At 42.6% G+C, this 20,878-nt stretch overlaps 2 protein-coding genes across 2 annotated transcripts in view; one reads left to right on the forward strand and one right to left on the reverse strand.

The window, feature by feature from the left end:
• Positions 1-18,013, forward strand: part of NT5DC2 (5'-nucleotidase domain containing 2) — a 37,188-nt gene extending 19,175 nt beyond the window's left edge. The window contains exons 6-14 of the mRNA XM_077325814.1: positions 1,260-1,388; positions 6,942-7,002; positions 7,190-7,292; positions 7,841-7,942; positions 9,714-9,795; positions 12,561-12,647; positions 15,580-15,720; positions 16,547-16,611; positions 17,048-18,013. Of these exons, the coding sequence (XP_077181929.1) occupies positions 1,260-1,388; positions 6,942-7,002; positions 7,190-7,292; positions 7,841-7,942; positions 9,714-9,795; positions 12,561-12,647; positions 15,580-15,720; positions 16,547-16,611; positions 17,048-17,309 (1,032 nt within the window). The 3' untranslated portion in view covers positions 17,310-18,013. The remainder of the gene's footprint in view (positions 1-1,259; positions 1,389-6,941; positions 7,003-7,189; positions 7,293-7,840; positions 7,943-9,713; positions 9,796-12,560; positions 12,648-15,579; positions 15,721-16,546; positions 16,612-17,047) is intronic.
• Positions 18,014-18,536: 523 nt separating this feature from the next.
• STAB1 (stabilin 1) overlaps positions 18,537-20,878 on the reverse strand; it is a 121,113-nt gene continuing 118,771 nt past the window's right edge. Inside the window, exons 68-69 of the mRNA XM_077325813.1 lie at positions 20,416-20,529; positions 18,537-19,167 (exon numbers count right to left, since the gene is read on the reverse strand). Of these exons, the coding sequence (XP_077181928.1) occupies positions 19,114-19,167; positions 20,416-20,529 (168 nt within the window). The 3' untranslated portion in view covers positions 18,537-19,113. The remainder of the gene's footprint in view (positions 19,168-20,415; positions 20,530-20,878) is intronic.

Here is a 20,878-nt window from a genome sequence, read left to right on the forward strand (position 1 = left end):
GAGTTTCCTTTGCATTTTCCTACTGGCTTTTTATTTGTTTATTAGCTGCCTTTCTCCCTTGTGGAGCTCAAGGCAGCTTATCATATAAATAACACAACTTTAACCGCTCCGCAGGTACTCCACTTGTTACTCTTTTCCAAGAAGATGCTGAACTATTAACAAGTACCCTCTGGGTACGATCTGTCAACCAGTTATTGATCCACCTGACAGAATTAGGATCCAGACTGCATTTTACCAACTTGTGAACAAGAATATCATGTGGAACCTTACCATCTTTGGAAATTTTAAACAGAGGCTAGATAGCCATCTGACGGAGAGGCTGATTCTGTGAAGGCAAAGGGGTGGCAGGTTACAGTAGATGAGCGATTGGGGTGTGAGTGTCCTACATAGTGCATGGATTGGACTAGATGACCCATGAGGTCCCTTTCAACTCTATTATTCTATGATTCTATGATTCTTTCTATGAAAAGCTTTACTGAAATCCAGATAAACTATGTCCACGACATTCCCGATCCAGGAAGGTAGTCACTTTCTCAAAAAAATAATGGACAGATGTTCAGAGATTACATTTGCAAGTTCTTTTAGTACCCTTGGATGCAGTTCATCTGGCCCAGAAGACTGTTTCATTTAAAGAAACTAGGTGTTTGTGGACTGCTCCAACAGTGATCCTAGGCCACCATTCCCATCCCGTGTTGTGTTACGTTTTCATTCATCTAAGATCCAAATCAGTTCATAATTAATATTAGATAACAGTGGAACAACTTTAACAGCATAATAATAAACCTGAAACAGCACACAGCCTGCAGCAGAGCCCTTTTAGATCAACTCTACAGCCAAAGACCTGGTAGAAAAGTTTTACAAACCCACATACAATGGGACATATGCATGTTTCCTGTGTTGTACATCCAAGTCTTTAAAAGCACTATAATCAAAGCTATAATCTGTGTACACTTAGTCAAGAATAAGCACAGGACTCACTAAGATTTACTTCCAAGTTAGCATAGATCTAATTTGTAAGCCTTGAAGATTCCTTTTCAAGTAAGGGAAGTCTATGTATGAATCCTTATGCTGGAGTTGAAAACAGCTGTCTTTGATTTAAAGATCAGCTGCCTTTGGGCAAGATATGCTGTGTTGCACTGGAGTGTGGACTACTGTATCTCAGCTAATTTAAAATGCATTATTTTTAACGTCCGTAGCCTTTCTCACCTATCATTTATTCCCAAAATTTAATATTTAATACATTTATTTCTATCTAATAGGGTCCATCAATTAAACAATTTATGGACATCTTCTCCCTTCCTGAAATGACTCTGCTGTCATCAGTGACTGATTATTTCATGGCTCATAATATTGAGTATGACCAAGTTCATCTATACAAAGATATAAGTGTGAGTATAACAGTTTAAAGATAGCTTCCATAGAATATCATTGGAACTGGTGTGGGTGAGTGAGTTTAGTGTTGTTTAAACAGAAGTGGAGATAAGAAATATAGCAGTGCAATGTTGTTTTTTAAATTAACATGTGGAGTCCCATCTATGTCATATTTATCATATTCAGAAATGTTCAGTGTGTTCTATCTATTTTGTGATAGAGTTGAGGATAGATTTAATAAATGATCAACATGGTTAACCCCTGAAGCACTTCCTGCTTGTCTTAATGAAGCTACTATATTTGTGCTATTCATGTGAGAATTTTTCATCTTCTGTACAATAAATGGCTTAGAGATTGTGTTACTTCCTTCAGGGCTTGTATTTATAATTAATACTCTAACCCGCTATAAAATTGGGTCACTGAAATACTGTTGTAGTGATTTTATGACACTAAACAATAGTATAGGGGTTGATATAGACAATCTTCTGTTCTTGGGCAAACCAGTTTAGCCTCTCATCGTTTGGGATTATGGTGTGACTTAATTACTAGCTTGGTTAGGATCTGGAGAAAATGAAAACTTGGTTTAATGCTCTGTGGTAGCAGGTGCCTCACTATTATTCTAACACAGTGGTTCAGATTAGTCATGTTCTTCTGCAAAACGCATAATGACAGAAACCTGGGGGCGGGCAGGGGGAATACTTCACTTAAGAATAGGGATGCCAACCTCTTGGAGGGGGGGGGGTCTTGAAGATCTGGTATTACTCCATTCCCTTTGAGGAAAAGACTTCCTTGGAAGGTGGACTCCAGCATTATACCTGGCTGAGGCAACGTTTCCCAGATCTCCAAGGATTTCCCGACCCACAGCTGGCCATCCAAATTAAGAGTCTCACCAATTATTACTCCCTTTTTAAGATAACTCACATCTTTTATAGCTGCAAAGCAAAAGAGGAAGAAGGGAAACTTCTATTTCAGTTTGCTTTATTGTGCTTTCTGTGCCCTGTCCTGCTATACGCCTTCTGTCCAAATTGTATGCATGGAGATTTTGCAGCAGAATGCACTAACAGAAGTACACTGTCTTGAATTTCTGCACCTGGGCAAAGGTCATAAAATATATTTGATTTCCAGTCTTATGCCTTCACAGGAGCTTGTACAGCTGATTCTGTCCTAATTTGGCTTGTGTCATTTATTTTTTGTTTGTTTGTTTGTTTGTTTATTTATTTATTTATTTATTTATTGAGGTTTTTTAGTCACCCAAAGAGTCTCACAGCCACTTAAAACAGTAAAACCAAATAAATAAGGTAGAAATAACATGAAAACAGATGTAATGTGGATTACCCTTGCACACTCTGCAGAAACTAAATAAGTCTGGCAGTGCACAGGTGTCTTCTGAGAGAGCATTCCACAGGGCAAGAGCCACAACTGAGAAGGCCCTTCCCTCAGTGGCCGCTAACAGGGTCATCCTGGAGGCAGGCACCTGCAAGAGGTCCTAGAGCAGTGGTTCTCAACCTTTTCTTTGCTGCGACCCCAACTTCGGCGCCGAAGCCCAGTGGGGACCCAGCCAGAGGAGCTGCCAGTTTAGTGCTGCGGAGGCGCTTCTGCCGTCCCCCCCCCAGACGTTGCCATGGGCAACCCCACACAGGAGGTGATGGAGGGGGGTGAGGGCTCTGCCCGGGGGAGGGGGCTGCTGCCGCATCCATGTTGCTTGCTGTTCTGGGCTGGGCTTGGGCACGCGTCTTGCTCCCTTGACTCACCTCTTCTTTCTCCTTTCTTTTAACAATGGGGGGTTCGGCGGCAGTCCTGCTGCAGAGCACACAGGGCTTGCCGGATGGAGTCAGGTGGGATGGGGTGACTTCGGACCTGCGGGGGAAGGGGGTCACTTTCCTGCCAGCTCTGAAAAAGCTGAGTGAAGTGTTTTCAGCGTGTTTCTCGGCAGGCACCGGTGCAACCCTCCCGGCAGGCTGGGCAGCTGCAGAAGGAGCCAGTGGGGCGCTGGAAACGTGTGTGCCTGTGGTGTGCGCGTGCATGCGTACAACAATCAAGGCGGCATGGAGGCAGCCATTGCTATGCCTCCGTCCGCCTCCGCTGCCACCACACGTCTCCACATGCTGCTGCCGCTACGACAGCAGGCAACCTGGCAACCCCGGGGAAGGGGCCAGGCGACCGCAAATGGTTGAGAACCACTGTTCTAGAGGATGACTGAAGGGAGTGTGGGGAATTGTAACTGGAGAGGCAGTAATATGTTAACACATATTAAAGGCTTATTATACACTGTAGAATGTTATTTCTTCCAAAATAAACACTGCATTTTATTGCCAATTACTATTTTATTAAATGTTTCTGAAGGCTTGACCTTTTTATTTCCCAAGAACAGATCTTTACCCTTGCTATCTCAATAATATACCTCATTATAGAAAGCAAAGATGTATAATTCAGATAATGAAATAGGTCACTCCAGAATCCCAGGCCAAGGCCACTGGAACAATGTGTACTTTGTATCAGAATACATGATGCCTTTGCTGGCCTGTAGAATACTTGGTAATTTTGGGGCTGAGGAAGGAAGGCCTGTGTACATTCCTACAGTAATCCTTGTAGTTTGCATATTTTGTTTTTTTTGCTAAGAAACCAAAAAAAGGAAGAAAATCTATATAAAGTCAGAGAGAAGGTTGTTTCTACCTCTTTCAACATCTACAGAGAGCCAGTTTGGTGTAGTGGTTAGGAGTGCGGACTTGTAATCTGGCATGCCAGGTTCGATTCTGCGCTCCCCCACATGCAACCAGCTGGGTGACCTTGGGCTCGCCACAGCACTGATAAAACTGTTCTGACTGAGCAGTGATATCAGGGCTCTCTCAGCCTCACCCACCCCACAGGGTGTCTGTTGTGGGGAGAGGAATGGGAAGGCGACTGTAAGCCGCTTTGAGCCTCCTTCGGGTAGGGAAAAGCAGCATATAAGAACCAACTCTTCTTCTTCTTCTACATGCCAATTCTCTGGTGTCTGAAGCCCTACCAGCAAGGGGAAAATTGGGTACTCACTCCTTACTTATGAATAAAGAGGGTTGCAGGCTGGACTACCTAGGCCGAAATGTCTACTCTTTGGCTGCAATGGATCTGCAGGTGGCAAATTTCACTGCCATAATGGGCTGCTACCAAATGTTCTTATGTATGTCACAGTTCGCTGAGTTGATCCTGTATGAGGAAAAAACCCTCACACTAGGGTAATGAAGTAAGAAAGGCAAAAGCTGGGAAAGCAATAATTAAATGCAGCCAGACACATGGCAGTCTGCCATGTGGGATTCATGGCTTCAGGCATATTGCTAAGAAGACATTCCTGTCTGAGAACCTCAGCCCCACTCCCAGACACCAGGGCTAGGATTGAGGACCATCCATTTGACAGTCATGAGCTCTTCAGTGCCCAAACAGATTATGTCTTAGATCACATCCACAAGAATAAAATCATGCCCAAATCTCTGGGGATCATCCAGCTCAGCCCTATAAGCAGAGGTGTTTTCCCCTGCACTCCCACCTGACTCCACAATCATCCCAGTAGCCTTATAGGCCTTACCTAAAAACGGCCTCAGGGTAAGAGAAATAATAAAGAGGAAAACGTTCTTTCCACTCACCCAGGAAACAACACCCTTAATGGATAGTCTCCACAATTAGAACAGCATGCGCTCAGGCAGACATTTTGTGTCCCATCACCATGTTGGCTCACTCCATGAGGGCTCAAGCTTCATTAGCAACATTTTGATTCAGACGTCCCCTAGATGAGCGGTTCTCAACCCCAACTACAGCAGGGGTGGGGGTGGTGCGTGCATGTGGGGGCAGGCACGCTGGGGCAGGCATGCAGGCATGCAGGGGTGGGCGCACAGGCGCAGAACAATTTGGAGGCAGCATGGAGGCAGCCATTGCCATGGCTCCGCTGCTGGTGGTCACCACCGCCACCCCCCCCCCACTGCCTGCTACCACCACTGCTGCAGCAACCAACCTGGAAACTCCGCAGAAGGGGCCAGGAGACCCCACCTGGGGTTGGGACCCCAAGGTTGAGAACTACTGCCCTAGATAATGTCTGCAACTTCTGGGTTGATGCCCTCGACATTTATCCAGCATCATTCCATCAAGCTTGATTCCCAGAATGACAAATGTGAGCAGTCTCTTCTTGTGTATTCTTTCTTTCCTTGTTCATTAATTGTCAGGACCTCTACCAGAACAGCATCCTGGTAATGTCACAATGATAATGGGGCTGCACTTGTGACTGCTGTTCATCAAGTGGCCTTCTGTACAGGCACCCATCCCTCCATTCTTCCCCCACTGTGAGCTGCTCTAGTGAAGCTGACTCCTTAGGGTGGTGAAGGGAGAACTGAGGGAGGAATGCTTGCTTCTCCCACATCACATGACCCTTTGGGTGGCAAAGGCAACACTGAAGAGGAGGGAATGCTCTAGGGATCTAGAAATCTCCAATAAAGCTTGCTAGCTCTTCTCCAGGCCTGCAATTGCACGATCCCCATGCATGCCTACACAGAAGACTACACAATAAACAACACTTGTCAGTGACCAGAGGATGGTAATTGCAGTGTTCTCAGTGATCCATCCTAAGAAGTTTCTTAAACTCTGCAAAACATTTTAATGTGAAGAACATTGCTCACACTATATACTTGTCAAAAGATCAAACTTGACTTTGGGGATTGAGGGCATGAGAACAAGCTACTTCCTGGGCCAGTTTTGATTAGCTGCTAGGTGCCAGGGGACAACTGTAGCCTATTTGTTCATCTTCCTGCCTTGAGAGAGTTTTTTTTTAAATGTCATCCACTGCTGAATATGGTTAAAGTAGATTGTGTTTAGTTATTAGAGGACTGCTAATCCCCTTTCCTCTTGAGGAATATAATTAGCAAATAAAATGCTTTCTCATCTACCTTGGAGTACAGTTACATTTTGGGTAATATCTGTCATTATCAGAGACAGATTGTAATATTTTTAAAAATCGCTGAGGAGAAATAAACACATTGTGCTTAGGGCAGTCGAACACTCCTCACCTTTTGATACCACTTGGCATTTGTGCCTTCCAGATGTGTATATATGTTTTCCCATTGATTCTGGCATGTTTCTGCAAGCCTGGGATAGCTTATGCTGCAGCAACTGGACTGCAAGACTGCCAGTAAACTTCAGAACAATTCCTTTTCTTTTGGCCTGGCCCAGACGTCTTTTAAAGCTCCCTTGTGTCACTGTGCTTAGTAGCCATCTGAAAACAAAGTTCATTATTTGCTTTTTCTCTCTTTGCCAAAAAGTTCTCAAATTAGACGGAATAGTCAATTTACTTTGTAGAACTGCCTTTTTAGTTCTTGCTGATTGGTATAAAGAAAGTGTGCCTTCTTATTGTCCTCCTCGCCATATCAGTGGATTATCTTAATTTGTCCAATGTTAACCTTGGCCTTTTTGGATTCCTTCCCATATTTATTAAAATTAAAATTGTTAGCTGCTAGGGTAGAGGCATTTGTGGGGAGAAGGTTCCTCTGTATATTACCATGTGCATTTGAATGTATGATTTAAAATTAATGTACAACTCTTTTCCATTTTAGGATGCTATTAAAGATGTTCACGTGAAAGGAATGATGTACAAATGGATTGAAAAGGACATGGGTCAGTTAAATTACCACTTTTAATGAAGCATGTTAAATGGCAGTGCCCTCTGGTATGGCATTTAATGGTTAGCAGATCAATAGTTTCACAGTGGCAAACTACAGTTAACTTCAGTATTGCCCCTTTCCCATTTACTAGTAGTCTGCAGTATGCTTTACAGTGTGCTTTTTTATTTGTTTGTTTACAGAAAAATATATTCTTCATGGAGATGAAACCTATGCTGTCCTAAACCGTCTGGTTAGCCACAATAAAAAACTTTTCCTTATCACAAACAGTCCCTTCAGTTTTGTGTGAGTATTAAATAGTTACTTGTATACAAATTATCATGAAAATAAATGTGAGGGTTCTTGCATTTTTTAAAATGTTGGGGTGTTGGTACAGGATCGTACTGTATAATAAGAAATAATAATTTTAATTTTATAACACGTACTTTCCTAGTTGGCTCAGGGTAGGTAGCATCATGTTATAAACAATCGTACTTGTTGAAGATTTGTTTCCATGGTTGCATAATCCATTTTGGAATTATTTCCATTGGGGCACTCAGCCTGGCTTGTTCCAGGGCCACATTCACTCCTCAGTCCATTCCTGTTTATTATAATTTTATTTTACTGAGTCTAGAATTTAAGATAAAGGGCGAAAAAATGGTTTGGAAGAGCTTACTCTGAGCCTCATACACAATAACATTAAGCCTTAGAACATGCTTTCATACTATCTGTGTTGTTTAAAAAGAAGGATGGAAGTTGTGAAAAATGCCTGCACATAAAGGTTCTGAAATGCAAAATCTCTGTCGTATCAAGGATCTAGGCTTCTTGAAATAACTTCCCTATTTTGCCTGCAGTGATAAGGGAATGAAGTACATGGTTGGCAAGGACTGGAGAGACCTCTTTGATATGGTCATAGTGCAAGCTGATAAGCCCAGTTTCTTCACCGATAAACGCAAGTACGTTTCTTTGCTACATCATGTTGTTTAATTCAAATCTGCACATTACCTTAAATAAGCAGCTGGTACCAGAAAGGACAGCCACACAGTTTTGCACTCATCCATGGTACATAATTGGCTGCTGGAAGAAGAGTGTGCAAGAGGTAGAAAGAACATCATGGTCTCATGACTCTGATAAATCTGATAAAGTTCTAAGGGGAAGAGAGGAGAATTAAACATGACATTGTCATTTCTTAAGGCAACAGCCATACAAAATATGCAGTCCCTATGCAAACTCATGTAATAGCTCCATTTAAAATCATGGTTTACTTACAAATATCCAGGTCTAGGATCAAGACCCAAGGATATTGGCTTTATCAAAATGTGGCCCACAACAACGCAAAACTGTTTTCCAAGTGTGTGGGATATTTATTAGATGAATTCCTAGCCTGGTGCAGAATAGTTTCTATGATGCAGAGAAACTGCCAGTAAAACTAAGTCCCAGGCAGCAGAAATACTTATTCTCCCTGCCCCTCTCTACAGTTCTTAAAACTTTCTGTCCTGACTGCCCTGTTTTTATTTGATCTACTATGGCAGTTACCTTGGGGCTCTTGCCATCTAAGCAATGGAACATAATTCAGTGCCCAAATATTTTTTCTTTGGTGTTACATAATTCACTGCAAATTATTCCGCCAATTTCTTTCTTCCCGCTGCTCTTATCAACAAGCTCTCAAACAATCTACATTCTTAGGTATGAAATGTTTCCACTGTGACTCTTCTAAATGGTTGCTTCAGTAGCTTGGTATGAAATGAAAATTCTAAATAATGAGGGGGAGGAGTTGCTATAATTTGCTGAGTGTACTATTCCCTCAAGTGAAGCACCTTTTTTGGTGACTTAAAATTTTGTTCTGTAGTGATTCTATAAGCTAATAGCCCACCTTTTTGTACCTAGCTGATGGCCAAGTGGTAGATTTTGAATGAAACATCCCTCAACCCTAGTTAGTAAGAGGGATTTAGGGCAACCCCTGTTTTGTGAAGCTAAGTAGCCAGCAAGCTTGGTAATCACCAGAGTTCTGGTGGCAGTGGAAAGTGCTGTCAAGTTGCAGCTAACTTATGGAGACTCCATGGGACTTTCAAGGCAAGAGACATTCAGATTGGGTTTGCCATTGCCTTCCTCTACCAGGTACCTTCTGTTATAGGGATGGAATTGCCAATTTGTACACACCGCAGCAGTAAGGCTACGTGCCAATTAAGCATTATGAACTGGCTTTTGCCAAGGGTCAAAGTGCTCCCTCTGTTTTAAAAACAATATTAGGAAACCCCTTTGTATTGCACTGCAGCACTCCTTTTGTCATAACTGTACATATAGTTCAAAAAATGATGTGGGAGACAAGCCCAACAAGAATTGTTCCCTGAAGTCTGCAGAACTGCAACATAGCCGCATGATAATCCTCTAAGAGTGGGCTATGAGATAATGACACCCCCCAACCACCAATTCCACGCCTGTAACAGGGGGTGTTCAGAAAGAGAAATATTGCCAGCACTGGACTCCCCAAAAGAGAACAGGGTGGGTGGCAGTGATGGAGAGCAGATTATTCCTTTTCAAAAGATGACCCTCTCTTGGGCCTTCTACTACTACTTCAGAGAGCCCATCACAAGCGGGGGTGGGGGCACTTCTGTAATCTGACAGCTGCATTCCTATGCCTTTGGGCTTCCTTCCTTGCTCCATTTAACAGGGCAAATATGTCTAGACACTGCTGGTAATATTATTATTTAATTTTTTGGGGGGTAGACCTTTCAGAAAAATGGATGAAAGAGGTTCACTTCACTGGGACAAGATAAGCAAACTGGAAAAGGGGAAGATCTACAAACAGGTAAAACTATTTAGTTGCAACTCATCACTTCCTGACTTAATATTTAAGGAGGCCTGGATTTTCTGAGGTTGTTTTGAAGGATAGGTACATTTGGTGTGATTTTTTGAGTGTGGGGAATAGTTGCCATTTCCTACTTTGTTCTGTAGGTTCCTTCTTTTCTTTTATTAGGAGTCAGTTGGAATTGCTTCCAGTTTTTGCTGATGAAAGATAAAGGCTACCAGATATGAATCATCTCTACTGAGGAGGATAGTAATCTTCCAGAATTCTAGTCATAGCTTTCTCTTCTTTTAGAAATGATTTTAAAGACTTTGTTTCTGAATTAACTGTCTACATTGAGACATGTTCCCCTGGGTTAACATGGTAGGGCAAATAGGTTGTGTCTTTCATGTCTTTTGGGCCAGGGTCTAGAAAAGCTACTAGCTTGTGAGGCTGATCATGGGAGGATGTTGAATAGTGTTGTGGTGTTAGCTGACCTTGTGCTCTGCAGACAAGTTCCATAGACTTCCAGGCTGCTTTTGAGATTGATTCTGGTTGAAATGAAGCCCTAAGAGTAATAAGCTCAGCGTTTGTTGCTGTGTTTAATTGCTGAGACAGAGAACAGAATTTCGGTGTTTTAATGTTATCCAAATAAAATATGAATAAATGCCTCCAGGGTTAGAAATGGAATATTATGTGGATGAGGCTGGGAAGGAGGGACAAGGCTTTAGGGGTTACCCATTTCACATGATCTAGTACCCATGCTGCATATGCAGAACATTCCCAATTAGATAAATATCTTTGGGTAGCAGCTCCCTATTTATATTGCTCCCAGTTCTTTGTAGGAGATGAACAAATTAGAATCTTCACATTTCAGCTTAAGCATTGTATGGTTGGCAGGTTTATGACTGTCCATAATAATTAAAATTTCCATTCAGATTGGCATGTTTCTCAGTTCCCTCCCCCAAATATTTACTTTATAACCCCTCTCTTTCTATGAAATAACTGGGATTCAAGGCAGCAGGGAAACTGGTGCAACTTAATTCTAGAAACAAGCAGTAGAACAGTTGAAGTCTGAAAGATTCCCCTGTCTTTCATGACATTCTCAAGGATCTGAAGGCTCTTCAAAAGAGTTCTCTTTTAGAAGACTGCCAAAACTGCAAGACAGATGTTGTTCTGGTCATGCCATGCGCGTGAGTGCTTTGAATACTGTTGATAGTGCACTCGGTGTGTGCATAAGAGCTTCTAAGCCCTCTCATTCAAGTAGCAAACCTTGCTTTCCACCAGCTGTTCCACTCTCCCCCCCCCTCAAAAAAATGCAGCCAAACCTCAAGAGAAAACTCTCTTGCAGCATTTTGGATTTTGTTCTTATCAAGAATCTCTGCCCATGTACAAGCCAGACTCATAGCTAAAGTTGTTATGCATGCTCTTTTAAGGTGCCTGAGGACACATACTGGAATCTAGAATACCTGCTTTAAAATTGCACTTTGGCTACAAATTAATTGCAGAGTAAATCAATACATTTGCTGCATTACCTCAAGGTAAAACAATAACAATGGTGTATCTTGTATGAGAGCCTCTTGTGGCACAGTGGTAAGGCAGCAGAAATGCTGTCTGAAGCTGGGAGTTCAATCCCAGCAGCCGCCTCAAGGTTGACTCAGCCTTCTATCCTTCTGAGGTCGGTAAAATGAGTGTCCAGCTTGCTGGGCAGTAAATGGGAATGACTGGGGAAGGCACTGGCAAAAAACCTCGTATTGAGTCTGCCATGAAAGCGCTGGAGGGCGTCACCCCAAGGGTCAGACATGACTCGGTGCCTGCACAGGGGATACCTTTACCTTTACCTTTATCTTGTATGATTGTAGTGCACATAGATGAGTTAAGCTAGGCTTTCTCAACAGTGGTTTTGTGCAACCCTGGGGTTTCTTGAGGCCCTCAGAAGGATTTTGCTGATTGAGTGGAAGTTAATTAATTAAATTTATTGTTTTAATTAAAAAGTTAGTGGGTGATATGACCTTATATGGTTATTTCAATCTCCCCCACCCCCCAAAAAAGGCCAATAATGGGCCTGGAAAGGGGAGGGGCCCCAGACAAAAAAGTCCTTGTTGGCCAAGGCTTTTCGGAAGTGTTAGTAACTGGATTCCAGAGAGGTAAGAACTCTAATTTTAACTTGACTGCATTGGGGGAGGCAGGGGGTGTTGGAGTGGCATATGACTCCCTTAACCCTGTTCCTGGCCCAGTAGAGTAGGCCACTGGACTATTTCTGACATTGGAGGATAGGGGGGTGATGGAGTGTGATGTCACATTTGGTGGGAGTATCTGGGTGATGTGACTTCTAGAGGTGTGGCCTGCTGACATCATTTCCAGAATGTTTCAGGGGTTTCTCAGTGGTAAAAAGGCTGAGTTAAACACATTGCCTGCCATGAGACTTCATGATAAATTGGTGTGTAAAGACAGAAGTGTTTGGTAACATATATTCCCAAGCAATGTCAAATGTGAATTTGTATAAATTATGTGATTGTTTTGTCAAATTTGAAAAAAATGAGTCTTTGAAAAACCAAAGTTCCCACGAGAACATTCTAAGCCTCTAGCCACAGCTTTTTAAATAAGCTGCTTATTCTGAACAAATATTTTCCTTTGTTGGCTTTGCTTTGTGAAAAAAAAATCAAAGTACTTATTTCTTTTGACCTTTCGAAGACAGCCATACAATGGTTTTTGTTTCTTCCTCTCTTGCAGAATGGAATGAGGTATTTGGTTTATTCTCACACTCTTTTATATATCCTACTTTTCAGGGTAATCTGTTTGACTTTCTGCGGCTAACAGGCTGGCGGGGCTCCAGGGTCCTTTATTTTGGTGACCATTTGTACAGTGACCTTGCAGTAAGTATTGCAGTCCCCTATGGAAATTCCTGTTTCTGTTTTATCAGTACTGCTTGGTGTTGTTTGCCTACTGCTGGAATCTAAGGAGATCTTAATTTCTTTCTTTTTTTCCAGTGAATTGGCAAGCATCTCATCTTGTGGCTTTCATTCTTTCTTCAATATCCCATTGAGTAGCTGCTTCACTTTTCACCCTGCCCTTATGTAGATCCAGACTAAGAAACCCCCAATGCTATCAATGCAGCCGTGCAATGCCAGACTGCTGGCAAAACATAACATCAGTTGGTCATTTCCCATGAGTGGCTTGCAAAATATGGGAAAGGGGTGACAAAGCAAACCTCTGATATCTCTTTCAGATGGAGATGCTTTTGTGTGAACTTATTGCTGGTCATCTCCCCATCCCATTTTCTGCCTAGCTACTTCTGGAAATAAACATTGAACACAGATGTAGCTCAATGCTCAAATCATCCTTTGTTTTTCTTGTAAAAATGAAATAAGCAGTTTTTTGGAAGCCTACCAGCTGAATCTCCCTGTAGATATTCCCTGGAGTTTGGAGGGGTAGGCTCATACAAGAACAACATCAGATGCCAAATATTTATACCAAGACTTCCCCCCTCCCTCCCCCAATCAGACAGAGGATGACTGCTTGTGGGATTTTAGCAAATTTTAATAACTTGAGTAATATTTATTTTTTAACTAATATGATGTTTTAATTGTTATATATAACAAAGTTGTAAGTCTCCCCTCTCTGAATGTTCAGGCGGCATAGAAATGTTGTTGTTGTTGTTACCTGCACCATGAGACCATGGCTTGGTAAAAGGAATAGCAGAGGTTGGTTGGTGGTACATTTGAAGAGTGGCACAGGAAAAATGTACCGTATTTGCCGGCGTATGAGATGACTGGACGTATGAGACGACCCCCCAACATTTCCACTCAAAATATAGAGTTTGTTACATTACATTACAGTACTATGGGCAGCTATGTCTATCCCAACTGAAGTGCACCCGGAGTATAGGACGACCCCCCCCCCCACTTGGAGGCATGTTTTTCAGGGGGGGAAAGTAGTCTTTTACGCCAGCAAATACTGTAAATGCCCTTTGCCTTCTCCTTATTCCCAGTGGTGGTAGTCCTGGCATTGCCCCTTTCCCAGTTGCCAAGTCCATGGATATGATATGCTGCCTTATACAGAGTTGATCAATATTGTCACCTCTGACAGAATTTGTTCTCCAGGTTCACAGATGGAGGTTGCTTATCTCACCTACTACCTGATCCTTTTAACTGGAGATTCTGGGCATGGAGCCCAGGACTTTCTGCATGTAATGCAGACCTTCTACTACTGAACTAGAACCCCTCCCCACTGATCCCCACTTGGCACTGCAAGGTGGTACACTTAGTCCTAAGCAGGTGGCTCGTATGTCATCTTTGATGTACTTTGTGAGCTTAAGAATGTGACTGAGACTGCTGCTCCAAAATGTGATGCTACCAATTTTAGCGTTGTGTTACAATATATTAAATAAATTAAATAAATCTTTCTTTTTATAACCCACCCTTCCTTTGTAGCCCAGGGCAAGTGGCCACATGGTTGTCTAATACCCCATCTTCTCTCACTCTCCAGCAGCGAGGCCCTCACTCTTGATGTCCCCTCCAGGCCCCACCTGTAGGCCCAGTGGAGCAGCTTTGTCTTGCAGGCCCTGCAGAACTGCTTAAGGTCTCACAGAGCCCTGGTCCCTTTCAGCAGAGTGTCCTGCCAGGGCCAAGGCCAAACAGGCCCTGTCCCTTTCTGAGGCCAGTTTCACCTCCTTAGAGCTGGGGATCCTGAGCAGATTTTGATCCACTTATCTTAATGTTCGGGGGGGGGGTCGTGTAAGGGAAAAGGCGGTCCAACAGATACAAAAATCAAAGGTGGGGGAACTGGAACTAGAACCATAAAAACTCAACTGAAAACAGCCAGCACCTTCAAAGATTGAATGTCTGTATTAATGTTAAAATTATATAACATTTATTGTGCACAACTTGAAAACTTTAAAAATTAAAAACATATATACACAGCCCATAGGCTATTGCAAAAACAGTGTAATATGCACTATATGAACCAGTAGACCTGGTGCGTTTTGGCCCACGTAGGGCCTGATTATAACACACACCCATTCGTTATACATACAAAATATGTATAGCAGTCAGTCCCAGATCATTTAAGGCTTTAAAGGTCAATACCAAAACTTTGAATCTGATCCAGTGTTCAATCTGGAGCCAATGCAGATGCCTTGGGTTTTGAGCTTAAACTTCCTTGAGGCTTTGTTAGAACTGTGGGTATACATTTTTCAATTAAAGGGACATAAGAGCTATGGGGACCCAACGTCATTGGCCACTTGAAACAGTTTAAGGCTTGATCTGCTTGTGAATACAGCCTGCCATTGCTAGCAGTGTGTGATGAGAAGCGCTTTCCTCACAACTTCTGTCTGGAAACTTTATGGCACATTTAAAGGTTGAAAGCACCTCTTTTACGTAGCAGCCTCTGTGGTGAAGCCTGAAAGTGGAGCCCTTGTCAAGCCTGCCTCCCAGAGTCAAGGACAAGCATATCCTAGGCAACAGTCCTCCACAACAACGTTTCACGGTCACAGGATGCTGCTGTGTCTTGGCTTTGAAACCGGCAGCATCCTTCCACAGCCAGAATGCCCCATAAGATGACCATTCAAAGCCAGAGAAGTAATTTCTTTTAGGTGATCACAGCTAGCATTCTTCAGCCTCTTGTTGTCATAACAGCAGGCTTCACTCTCCTGTGGCAGAAGCCTCTCCTCTGTTCAGGTGCTTATGCCTCTGTCTGTTTATTGCAAGGGCAGGTGGGACTAATGGAACACTGGGAGTAATGTTTTTTTGTAAGGCTGAATTGTAGAGGCTTTCAGTGTTAACCCCGTTCTGCCTTCTTCTGTGTTAGGATCTTATGCTGCTCCATGGTTGGAGGACAGGAGCCATTGTTCCAGAACTGGAAACAGAAATCCGTATCATTAATACCGAGCAATACATGCACTCTTTGACTTGGCAACAAGCACTAACAGGACTTCTGGAGAGGATGCAGGTAATGTAAATCAGGAGGTTGTTGTTGATAACACATTCATTATCTAGTGTGGTTATGATTAGATCCTCCCTAGTTCTTACATTGAACAAATGTCCTGGTTGCAGTGAAATCATAGAAGGAATGTCAGGAACTTTCTGGTTAAGTTGTTGGCAGCTGCTGGTTGTGGGCCATGTTCTGATTAAGACGGCTGCTTTATGCCTGCTGCTTTCCTCTCAGTATCTGGCTAAGGCCCATATACTCGGGAAAAGGAGAAGTTAGTACAAAGGAATGCGAGTGTAGACTTCCCTGTTACTTCTATAAGGCCGCAAGGGGGGCATACAAGTAAAAGAATGCAAAGAATCCCCAATGAACTCCCCTCTTCTCCAGCTGTTACTACCACTGGAGCATTCTGGTGATGTATGTTTTTTACTGTAACTCTGACACTGATGTTATTTATGGAGAGCGAAGTGAAGATTAGTGTTACGCTTCACTATCACCTTAATTTTGCCTTTCATCAAAGCCCTGTTTCCTCGGGAAATTCATGGTTCAGATTTTAAAAACAAGGATATGAATTTCATATTCTGTACTTATTAATCATAATAATCTACAGAAATAGAGGTTCATAATTGTAAGACCCACAAATGTGTATGAATTTGACATCTGCAACATTTTAAAAACAATGTCAGAACAGGAATTTTTGTGTGCGTGAATGAGAGCAAGAGAGCATGACCATGCATGCATGCACGTGTGTGCATGCTGTCAAGTCGCTTTACTTATGGGCAGGTATTTACTATAACAGATAATTTATCTTTAGAACAGGCATATTCAGTCTTTTTTTAAATTATAGATGTATCAAGATGCTGAGTCAAAGCAAGTTCTTCTGGAGTGGATGAAAGAACGACAAGAAATCAGGTGACGCTTGCTATAATTTACCTTTATGCACAGTCTGTTTCACTATACTCCACAGTGGCAACATCAGGTTGGTGTCAATGTTAAACAGCACAATACTGTCAACCGTTATGGAAACAGCTTGCAGCTAGCAAAATGTTTTCATGTTGTGGAATCTTTTCCCTTTTCAGTTTGATACAGAATTTTAAACCTAATAGCTTGTTTCTTGTGTGGTTTGATAGAGCTGTGGGGGCACAGGCTTTCCATTTGAGGGTTGACAAATAAGTGCTGGCCACTTTTCACCTGTTCCTTTGAAGTCTCCTACACCTTCAAAGAAGGAATTAACACGTTCAAGAGAGGGTAACATTGCCACCTTCTGGGGAAATGTCACATAGCAATTACTAATGGAAAAAATCCAACTTGCTGGTCATAATCTAATAAAATCAAACTCTCCTTTTAGATCGCTATCAAAAAACCTGTTTAACCCCCAGTTTGGGAGCATTTTCCGAACCTTCCACAACCCAACCTACTTCTCTCGGAGACTGATTCGTTTCTCTGACATCTACATGGCATCGATCAGCTGCCTGCTGAACTACGATGTGAACTTCACCTTTTACCCTAGGCGGACCCCTCTGCAGCATGAAGCCCCCCTCTGGATGGATCAGCTCTGTACTGGCTGCATGAAGACGCCATTCTTAGAGGAAATGGTGCACATCCGGTGAAGGAAGGCAGGACGCACAGGTTAAAAACATTGTTCTGGCAATAGATGCCAACTGCTGCCTGGCCCTTGCTGCCCTTTGCCTCCCAGGACTCCCTAAATCAGACACCTGGGATGGACTGAAAGCGAGTAGAAAAACTTAGATACCAGTAAACGGTTTTTATAAGAAACCAAGACTGGAAAGGGAAGGTTTTCTAAAAAGATTCTTTGCCAAGGATATTTGGCCAGGATGTTAAAATCAGCACCTTAGACTCCAGTGTTAAATGCAGGTGACTGCAGCACCTCTAGTTCCGTTTGACATTGTTTGCACAGGAGTATTATGTTTAGAAGTACCGTAGCTGTGATAGTACCGCCAGACTGGACTTTAGTAGGATCACCTCCCGTGTTAAGACCTGGGTCTGGACCTGTCATTCAGTAACCTGCATCACTTTTGCCTTGTTGCCGATACGCACTGATGCATTAGAGTTGTTAGAATAGCTAAAATGATTGTCTTCTATATAAAAGACTTGATGTGAACTTCAAGATAAACTGGAAGGTGCCAACATGTATTCAGAAGAACCAGATGGTTCGGGAACAATAAAGAGCAAATGACAATAATGGACATGTCTGCTAAATGGGCCTTAGTCTCCACTTGCTTGGTTCCTCTTTGCCAGTCTGGGTAGATGGATGGCTGCTGTTCATAAATAAATGGAAACCAAACTAGTGAGATTTCTCCCTAGTAGGGCAGCATGTATTTCTGCTGGGCTAAACAGCGTACCTGGGCTTCATTGCTTGCAGCAGAATGTGTGAAGTCATTTCACAGAAAAACGTTGCTATCGAGCAGAAGGTAATGTGGTATTGGAAAGGTTTATGTCAACATACCAGTCATGTTTGATGTGGTCAAGTAAGTTCCAAGGCACCCCTTCCCCTGCAGCACTCAACGGTGTAACCTGAGCTGGGCCCCTGGAACTATGGAGCTGTTTCAGCAGCTGCTTGAGGCTGGCTGTGACCAAGGCAGGGGAGGTCCAAGGCTTGGCTCGACTTGTGGGCTGTTGCAGCCACTGAATAGAATGTGTTCACCTGCCTGCTGCAAAGTTTCCAGCATTCTTATTCAGAACAAGATTTTCTGAATCTCACACAGGTTCCTGATCTCAGCCAGCTCACATACTGGTTCAAAATACCCAGATATTTAGCTTAGGCTGATCCAACAACCAGTTATAAATATGTGCACAACATGTAACCAATAATGCAATTACAGTTCACAAGTAGTATTTTTATTTCCAATTGCGTAACATAGAAGAGCATTGTCAAGGGTGCATTCAAGAGTGCCATTTCAGAGAAAAACGGTCACACAGTCCAGCTCAGATTTTTAATAACACTGCTTGATTGCCAGGGTCCTGAATACAAACATTCATATGGCTAACGTTTGTTTTACGGGACGATCAACACCCATAAATGATTCTGAACGTGCATCAGGATTTTTCAACGATCCCTTCCTCCTCCAACTCCTCAGTTCACCCCTAAACAATTCCAGAAAACTGATAGATCCTTCAAAGCAGCATCTGCATTCAGGTGAGAAAATTGGCGAAGTCTCTATGCATGTGGCTCTTTGGACCCCAGATCTCAGTACATCTTTTAAAAAAAGGAATGGAACAGAGGTATGTCTTAGCTGATGAGTTTTCACAGTTTACCTAAAGGCCACTTTTCAGTTTAACCCCAGTGAATGCATAAAGAAACCATAGCAGTCCATGGTTATCAAGGCTTCACTCTGTCTTCTGGATGGCAGAGATCCTGGAAAACACTTGCTTCCTGCAGGGCAGACAAGTGGACTAATCTGCAAAAATTCCATGCGTATCTGTAAAGTCTTCTCCACTGACAGAACCCTGAAACAGAGATGCAAACACACATTAGGCCTGTCTGACAAAGTGCTTCAGTTACCAAGCTTTGAGTTGATAAGCATTAACTGTATAAAATTTACACGGCTGCCAGTTGGTGTATACTGTAGTGATATGTAGATGGGATGGCAGACAGAGCATTTCAAAAGCCATGCTCATTATGGGGCGTGGCAGCTCAGAGCAGCCCTTTTGAGAAGCCCCAACCTGTAGGTGGCAATGTCTAAATTAGTCTTCTTGTAGAAGACCATCGGATTCTCTGCCATTTCCAGTGTTCCATGATCCTTACAAAAGATAAAGGGAAATGGAAGTATTTAGCTATGAGGCTTTCAGTTAAGCCAAAGTTTTAGCTCTTTGTTGGTAATTTGTTGTGTTCAAAGGAAGTGCCTGCAATTCTTATTGATATCTTTTGTCTTCCCTCCTTTAAGTGTTTGCAGTTATTTATAATTATGTCACTTAACTACTTCCTTTTAATGGTAGGTAAGTTTATCTGTGCTTCAGTCAGATGAATTCAGCCAGTGGGGTTTAGTGGTTAGAGCAACCTTTATCAACCTTTTTACTGTTGAGAAACCCGTGAAGCATTCTGCAGGCTTCAAAAAACCCCAGAAGTGGTACAATCATACAGAATAAGGTTGGGAAGCATAGCTGTGTACATGCCCACCTGGGGCTCCTCCCCTTCCCACCCCCTCCAGGACTATCTATGGCCACTTTGCGGGAGGGAGGGGCAGGTTGACATGACCATATATCGTCATATTACCCAATAAATGTTTGACAAATCTTAAAAATATATTAAAAATAATTCCCACCCATTCAGGAAACCCAGGGCCATCAAGAAACCGTGGGGTTTCACGGAACCTGGTTTAGAGTGTTGGACCAGGATTTGGGAGACCCAAGTTCAAATTCCTACTCTCTCATGGAAGCCTGCTAGGTGACCTTGGGTCAGTCATACACACTCATAGGGGGCTGCTGATTGAGCATCCATGGGGAATAATGGCAGCAAATAAATAAAGTGTTACTGTTATTTTGGGTGGCTTGAACACAATACTCCTCCTCCTCCCTCAATAACAGTTGAAAACTAATTGAATTCAAAGAAGAGATTCATTTTATGGAAATACCATTTCCTCCCTTTGGCAATTGTAGTAGATATCAACAGCTGAAAAATCTCTGGTTTCCCAATGATTAATGGGACTCAACAATTTACTTTTTAAGTCAACAAAAGCTGAAGATTGAGTGTCTTACCTCAAATGGCTCATCATAGAGTGAACTATGTGCTCCGTAGATTGGATTTGGGATTGACACCAAGGCGGGGCACCTTTCCTCCCAGGGCAAAGGCTCTTCATCTTCCAGCTCAGTCTATAAGCAAAGTACAAATTGATTAGGCATTTCCTTGCCTTTCAAAGAGCAGTACTGATGAATTGATTAGAAATGGGCAGAGCCACCAACTGTTCTGTGTACATTAATGCTTTGGAAAAAGTGCTGGATAAATGGAAAGTATTCACAGTGTTTCCTGAAAGTTATCTCAGTAACCATTACAGCAAACCTATAAGCAAAGTCAGGGTTAATCCATTTGTTAGAGATGAACCTGAGGCTTGCCAAAGGCCATTCTTAGTGCTTCTCAGTGACTGGAATTACACAGGATTTATTCTCCTAGGCTTTTCAGCTCCTTAACTAAGCACAACTGCAATACAAATTCATGCTCTTA

The sequence above is a fragment of the Paroedura picta genome, chromosome 3 (genome assembly GCF_049243985.1).
Source record: "Paroedura picta isolate Pp20150507F chromosome 3, Ppicta_v3.0, whole genome shotgun sequence".
Taxonomy (NCBI): Eukaryota; Metazoa; Chordata; class Lepidosauria; order Squamata; family Gekkonidae; genus Paroedura; species Paroedura picta.